This window comes from Pteropus vampyrus, unplaced genomic scaffold (genome assembly GCF_000151845.1).
Source record: "Pteropus vampyrus isolate Shadow unplaced genomic scaffold, Pvam_2.0 Scaffold69, whole genome shotgun sequence".
In the NCBI taxonomy this organism is placed as follows: Eukaryota; Metazoa; Chordata; class Mammalia; order Chiroptera; family Pteropodidae; genus Pteropus; species Pteropus vampyrus.
The window spans coordinates 2,153,682-2,161,448 of NW_011888850.1; the positions used below are offsets into that span (position 1 = coordinate 2,153,682).

Here is a 7,767-nt window from a genome sequence, read left to right on the forward strand (position 1 = left end):
CCAGCTGCACGGGACCTGCTGGGTGGTCCTGCCGGCAGGGACTGCCCAGGCCACCCTGGCACCATCCAGCCAGTTCCGCTTCAGCACAGCCTCCGCGTCCAGACCCATTCCTATGAGAGCCCGCCAGCCCCCCACCATCCAGGAAGCTGATGCTTTTTCCACGGGGTGCTGGCCTGACATTTCCCTCTCAGAAGTAGATATTTTAGAAAGTAAAAGTCAATGGGTGTTTTGAAACATTTGCACCCTCCCTGGGGCTAGCGTGCTCCCCACAAGCTCTGCATCCTCCGGAGCACGTAGATGCTCTGGGCTGTCAGACTGTTTCAACAACTGTTTCAGCAATAGGTTCTATTGCTGGCAACAGAGGTCTTTTGGCACAATCTAATTTCAAGAGGGAAAAGTAATGTGAACGCTCTTCTGGAGATCATAAAGCATTAAATCAGGAAATTGGAGTTCAAACCCTCTGCATAACAGAAAAACAAAAAGACCAAAAACGAACAAACAAACAAAGCAACTATAGTAAAAATCAGGCTTATCGTGCCCCAGCCTCCTTCCGGGAAATAGAGCAGAAAGTCTGGGTGGATGGAGGTTGGCAGCCAGTGTGTCTCTCACCATTTCTCCAATTAACTGGGAAGGAATTCAGCCTCCCCCAGAAAATTCTCCTGCTGTGAAGCAGAAAAATACAGAGCCTGCTTTTCAATCTGTTCTAAATAGAATAGCTCGACTTACTGGACTCTACAACACCATCCCCTGAGGTAATGGGTTGACCATTGCCCCACCCTACCCCCAACTATGTGTCCACCTGGAACTTCAGCATATGGCCTTATTTGGAATGAGTGTTTGCAGACACGATTAAGGTAAAGATCTCCCAATGAGGTCCTCCTAGACTGGGGTGGGTCTGAAGTCCAAGGGTGGGTGTCTTTTAAGAAACAGAAAAGGAGATGACATAGAGAAGGCCATGGGAAGGCAGTATACACTGGAGGATGCGGGCACAAGCCAAGCAGCCACCAGGAGCTAAAAGAGGCAAGGGAGGGTTCTCCCCGCAAGTTTCTGGGGGAGGCATGGCCCTGCTGACCCCTTAACTTCAGCTTCAGGCCCCAGAGCTCTAAGAGAATAAATTCCTGTTTTAAACCAAGATGTCTGTGGTAATTTGTCACAACCACCCTCAGGGACCGATGTCCCCTGAGATTCCTGACACCACAGCTACCTTTCTGCAGAGAGAAAACCAAGGACCTAGGAGTCAGAAACAAGCTTTGGGGCTCCAATGAAGTGGAGAAATTTTAAACACAATTCTATCCCAGCTCGGAGCCTTGTCACAATGGGTCCAGCCCATCCACATCTCCAGGACACCCAGGCGGAGACGCTGCGCCTCACAGCATCTCTGCTCTCACCACTTGCTCCAAGGCCAGGAGTAACTCGTCATCAAACAGGACCGCCTGCAGGATGCCGCTCAAGGCTGTCTGCTGCTGCTCGGGCAGCTCTGCGAAGGGATGGAAACTCTTCTCCAAGGGCAGAGTCACTGTGAAAGCAGCGAGCACACCCGGTCAGGACCGCTGTGCGTGGCTCAGAACAGGGACGGCAGCTCTTGCTTTTTATAGCTAATTGTCCTCAGTTCTTTCAGACACTCCCAGCTGCAGTCAGTCATGGAACTCAGACATAAAGGACATCGAGTTAAACACCACCTGCGCGGTTTTCGATAACCAGGCATGCCACCGGGGGCAGAAAGAGATAGAAAGAAAAGAAAGAGGGCCCCCAGTTTGGTTTCAGACTTCGCACTTGGTTCTGATGACTCACTAAACGTTAAGTCTAATCAATAATTTTCTGAAAGGCTCACTTAGACTCCTCTTGAGCATGAGGAAGTAAATTATCTGCAGAAGTAAATTATCGAGGCTGAATTACTAAACATCAGTCGATACTTTTACAATGCTTTGGAGTCATGCAAATTTCAAAATATATTCTTTTTCACGGCCTTCCTTCTAATACATTGCGGATTTTGTATCCTTTAACCTTTAATGCATGCATTTCAGAGAGGCTGCACCATATTTTCATGGCACACACAGCTATTCCACTTTGCCCATTTTTTTTTTCTTCATCTATCTGAGAGAATGCGTGTGCAGGGCCGCCGGCTGGGTTGCTTACATCCTCTAAAGGATGCTGGAGCCTCTCCTTTTAGAATCTTCCTTTAAAAAAAAAAAAAAATAGTTAACAGCATCTAGTAAATCAAGCCCAGTAGTGATTTAAAAGCTTTTGTATGCAGCGATGCACACTAATGCACAAATGCACCACCTCTGCTGATGGCAAATTCCAGCAAAGGGTCGTGGAGATTCTCATAGAGAGGAACATGCCGCATCAGTAACTGACATTCAAAAACTTCCCTAGAAACACAACTAGGCCTTTGCTGCTCCAGCCTGGAGAGACGAGCTACCCTGGTTGGTCTAGTGTCCAAGGGCACAAAGGCCAGGCCAGCCCCCACCCCACTCCCGCCGCCCCACTTCACCCCGGGCTGACTACAATGGCCCATTTACAGGGTGTACTGGTAGGAAAGGAAATTGTAAGAAAGCTACAGCCCACAGACTGTCTTGTCACTTCCCTGTAGCACACACAGTTCAAGGCTGCAGGACCACTGCTGCTGTGGTTCTAACCCGACACAGACAGTGGCAGCAGAAAATCGCATCCGATTATCAATCTCAAGGAAGCGGAAGAGGGCCCTGCATGAGACAGGAAAGCCTTATTTTAAGACTGGGCTCTCTCACTGCCATTTCTTCCAACACCATTTTTGCTACAGGAACAAAAGCATCGGGTTTGGGATCACGGAAACTCCACCGATGAATCTCTCTACTGACCCTCCCAGCCAGAGCCTATTCTGAGCTGCTCCTAGCTCTTTCTGCTAAGCTCTCACATAATTGTTTGTTTCTCCTTTTCCTCGCCCATCTCCTCTTCTACTATATACTGCACTCTCACCCTCCCAAATACCCCCGCCCCCCAAAAACCCGACTTTTTAAAACAGGATGCTGAGGGAGCACACAAGTCACAGGTAGCCCCCTCCTCCCTGGATGCTGCGGCGCCATACGGCCTCACGCCATGTGGATGAAGAGCCTCCAAGAGCCATCGTGCAATGCCGAGGAAGCATCGCGGGTCATGGCAGTAAAGCCTGGGATGTGATGGAACGGATCCGAAACTTGGGGTCTCTCTCCTTCCTGCTGGCTAGCTGTTGTTAGTGATCAGCAAGGCTTCTGTGGTTAAATAGGAAAAGAAAAAAAAAAAATGCCAGGCCCCCGACTCAGACACTCCTCAGTCTCTGGCCCCTTTCCCAAAACATGACACCCAAGACCTCAGGTTCCCTGTGATCCGACCACGGTGAGTTGCCGCTGAGTGGACGAGGCCTGGCTCAGAGGCACCGTCCCCTGTGTTCTCAAATGTTTTCCGTGAAGTCACTGAGGAGTCACCACTCCCGAAGGCCACATTGCCTCTTGGGGTACAGCACTCTATTTGCCATCGGCTCACCATGCCCCACCCTGCTGGCAGTACCTTCTTTTAAAACACTCAGTGGCTTATCCGAGGCAGGCGGCCCCTGCCAGGCATCTGGCATGTCCCTAAACGCAAACTCTTGAAAGGGCAGGGAGCTCGGGGAGACAGAGTTGCTTCTTCTCTCTTGCTCAAAGCCACCATGCTTTCCTTGTAGGAGGCAGAATTCTGCAATGCGAGAGAAAAGGACGAGTCAGCATGGGGCAGCCCGGCCACATCTCAGACCCAGCTTCCCCCAACTCGGGCTGAGCAGGAAAGCACATCTACCCTCTTTCCCATAAACCCGCTTCCTGCACACACGCTGTTTGACCAAAACTCATCCACTTCCTAAAAATACAGGAGAAGTGGTTGTTCTTAACATAAGGCTCTCCCGTGTGTCCTCTTTGAACAGGCAGGAAGCAATCTTTCAAACATCAGAAGTCTTTCCTTAGTCTGATTTGACCTAACTCTAAACAAACAGATCTCACCATATATGAATGCAACAGAAAATGTGAATTTGACTGATAAACTGGATTTGACTGAACTGATACTATTACAGAATTACTGACAGTATATTTAGGTGCACAGGTGGTTATGTTCTACGGTTCTGTTCTTAAAGTCAACTTTATTCGTTAACAAACAATAATAGCAATAAAAAAGGAACTTATTTCTGCATTTATATGAGTGAATCTCAAACATGCTGAATGGAAAAATCCAGACATAAAATATATTGTACATGAATCTACATGATGGCAAAACTAGTCATTTTTTTTTAAAGCCTTATCTTTTAGAGATACTGAACTATTTAAGACAAAACAATATAATACCTAGGATTTTTGCTTCAAAGAGATTGAGTACAGGTAGAGAGAGAGAGAGTGAAATTACAGGTGGAATATAAATTGCCCTTGGAGCATGAAGTACATGGGGGGTTCATTATATTATCATCTCTACTTTTGAACATGTGTGAAACTTTCCCATAATGAAAAGTTTTAAAAAAATGTTTCCTTAAATACTTTCATATTTGATAACCCAACTAAGGTATCTAAACTGTAGGTTAAAATATAGCCGTTCTTACGTCCTTGCTAAGCAAAGACAGTAAGTGAAGTCATGAATTAGGGTTCTTTTATGCTCTGTTTAATAATTTGTATACTTAAGCGCAGGCTATGGAATAAAAATGTGGCTGAGCTGGGTACGCGTATGACATGTGGAAGGCATGGCTATCGGCACATACTTTCGTTTGCTTGTGGGCATTCCTAAAGACAGAATGGCTGTCTAGGACAAATGAAACCGGCCTTCACTGACTCACTCATTCACTGGCCCCATGCTCACTAGGCATCCAGGGCGCCCCCCACTCGCTCCAAGCTTTGTACCAGGCTACAACAACCCGGGGCTTGATCATCAGTACAGAAGGAGTGGGGCAGGGGTAATGTGGATGGTAGCAGAGGAGGTGGACGGGTCACTGAAGCCACAGTGCCAGGTGCAGAGAGAACCAGCAAAGGTTTCGTGGATGAAGCAGTGTCTAAGGAGCCTCCTGAAGGTTCGGTAGGAATTATCCGGGAAGAGAGGTAGGTAGCATGCTCCAAACAGAGCGACAGCAGTCACGGGGCTGGGCGTGAGAGCGGAGTGGTCCCAGACAATGGGTTAACTTGGGCCAGAGGCTGCCTCAGGAGGTGCTGGAGATGAGAAGGAAGGCTGGACATGCCCTGGGACAGGGCCACGACGCGGGGAAGTGCAGACACTATCTTGGGACAAAGAGAGCCTTGGAAGGGCGTTTGAGCAGGTGAGTGAAATGACCAAATTTTTATTTTTAAATAATCGCATTAGCTACAGTGCTGGGATGGAACAGACAGGAAAGATTCAAGGAAGCAGAGGAGCCAATTAAGAGTCTGTAGTGGGAAACGGGTAGGGGTGGAGGGTGGAGGGCAGCTTGAGGTGAAGGAAAGGGTTGTGGCCGAGAGAACCCCTCATCAAGGACGGTGTACAGATGCCTGCCCCAAGGGACAAGGAAGGGGTCAGCCTCCTCTTGAAGTTTCAAAGGATGCACAGGCTGCTTGTCAAATGAACTCTCACTCAGAAGGTGGGAGGAGAGATCAGGCAGCCTCTTAAGGGCCCTTCCGACCCTGCGGGTCTGTGTTTATGAAGCCAGATCAGAATATTCTGTGGTGAGAGCGACAGAAAACACCGATGGGAAGTAAAAGCAGAACCGTCTTAAAAATCAGGCACTGAGCCTCACAGAGCAATAGCCTGACCACCATGCTGCATAGGCCTGGCAGTCGGCAATGGAGCCAGGCTTCCTGGGCCTAGGATGTGGGAAGTGAGCCAAAGGAACCTTGAGAATTCCCTGGGTGGGGACGGGGTGTGGGGCACCTCCTTACAGCAGCACAAAGAGGAGTTTATTTTCAAAGACAGAGGAAGCAAGCCAAGATAAAAGACTTGAAATTGAAATGCAAACAGGAGAGGCACACCGGGCCAAGCTGTCCCTTTCCAACCCTGTCTGAGCAAAGTGAGGCCCCCTGTAGGAGAGACAGGTGCCCCAAGAGAGCTGCAGGCTGGGCAGAGCACTGCCACCCCCACGCAGAAACAGGAAGGGGCTCCTCTGCTCCCACTGCCTGGAGTGGCACCCCAGCCTGGCCCCCAGCCACTGACAGGCCCTCACAGCACTCAGGGGCATCCCCAGGCACAGGCCGTGCTTGCGAAAGGCTTACAAAGTGACACCTCTGCATCAATCCATTTGAAAGGAATAATCGAGGCAGACGCATCCTGGGCTGGGATCGCACACGTGCCTGTGGCAACACAATTTATCATATACTGATGACAAAAGCTGGAGGGACAGCTTAATCCTCTAAATGCCATTTGTTCAGTAGACAAAAGTCTTTCGAACAGAAAGAATAAAATAATAAAAATGCCCAGGATGACACACATTTGGAACCAGGGGCCTAAAGAATACAGTTCAAGATTCTCAGTTTTCCCTGTGTTGCTGACCTGCCGCTCTAGACCAACCTCTTAGAACTGACACCAGCTCTGATGACCGCTCTTCACCTCTCCCCACCCCACACCTGCCTCTCCGCCCAGATGATTTTTGCCGCAAACCACAGTCGTGTTACCATCTCATCTGTAAAGACTTTCAGTATAAATTTCTAAAAAATAGATGACGCTTTGGTAAACATAACCCTAATGTTACTATCATACCTAAAAAGGCCAATGATAATTTACTATATTACATATATTCATTTATGTCCCCAAGAAGCAGTCGGTTTTCTTGGACTCAACACAAGGTCTTCTCAGGAAAAGTGTGAGGGAGGGGCGTGCGCATGTGAGATCGGCGGACACAAGCTAAACCAAAGCCCCTATTGTTTTCAAATGATACAGGATCTCCCAGCTTTGATACACTGGGAGGGCAATGTTTTGGGATTCATACTGGGGGAGAAGGGGGAGACAATAACAGTGATGATGTTATCAACAACCAAGGAGAAGTACTTCCTAAACAGCCACTGTGCCAGGCACTCCACGTGCCCCAGCTGAGTGAACCCTCTTTGCAGCCCTGTGGGGCCATCTTTCCTCTCCCAGAGATGGGTAAGGCTCGGCAAGATTCACCAGCTGGCCTGAGGCCTCACGGGACAGCGTGGTCTGAGAGCTGGTCCCCAGTCTGTCTGATCGCAGAAGACACATTTTTCACCTTGTGCCATGCTGGTGAAACCTCACCCACATCCTCCCAATGCAGCCCACTTGTCCCCTTGTCGTGGGATGTCCCCAACTCTTCTGATACCTCTTGCCTCGTGATCCCCAAAGCCACAGGAGATCCCCTACAAATGTGTATCCCAGGGGAAGATGGGGTATCCCTCAGCATTGGCTCAACCGTCTTGCAAGAGCTCCGAGGGGGCACTCACCAAACTGGCCATTCGCTTTCACATACAACTCGATGACGCTGTAGGCAATGGTGGTGGAAGCTGGGATCTCCAACACCACGTTGGTGTCCTTGGTGACAGCCCTATCCTCCGCAGCAGACACCTGTGGGCGAGAGCTCATGTTCCCACCTATGTACTCCGACTCCCCTGGGCCTCTGCCCACCCACACGAGAGGTGCTCAACAAACGCCCATGTAACCAAGTGGAAAGGAGGAGCCAGCCAGCCAGCAGAGGCAAGGATTTCCCCGTTGTTGGCCTCATGATGTGCCCACAGATTCTCAAGTAAATGGCCAACCTGGCGGCACAAAAGCGAGATGACAGAGTTTGGGGTACCGGGAAGTTAGGTCTATGGTGCTGAATAA

At 49.3% G+C, this 7,767-nt stretch overlaps 1 protein-coding gene across 1 annotated transcript in view; it reads right to left on the reverse strand.

Annotated features, from left to right (window-relative positions):
- The window catches only part of GSDME (gasdermin E), a 45,201-nt gene that overhangs the window by 10,350 nt on the left and 27,084 nt on the right, over window positions 1-7,767 (reverse strand). Inside the window, exons 4-6 of the mRNA XM_023531531.1 lie at window positions 7,389-7,509; window positions 3,526-3,690; window positions 1,371-1,516 (exon numbers count right to left, since the gene is read on the reverse strand). Coding sequence (XP_023387299.1) covers window positions 1,371-1,516; window positions 3,526-3,690; window positions 7,389-7,509 — 432 coding nt within the window. The remainder of the gene's footprint in view (window positions 1-1,370; window positions 1,517-3,525; window positions 3,691-7,388; window positions 7,510-7,767) is intronic.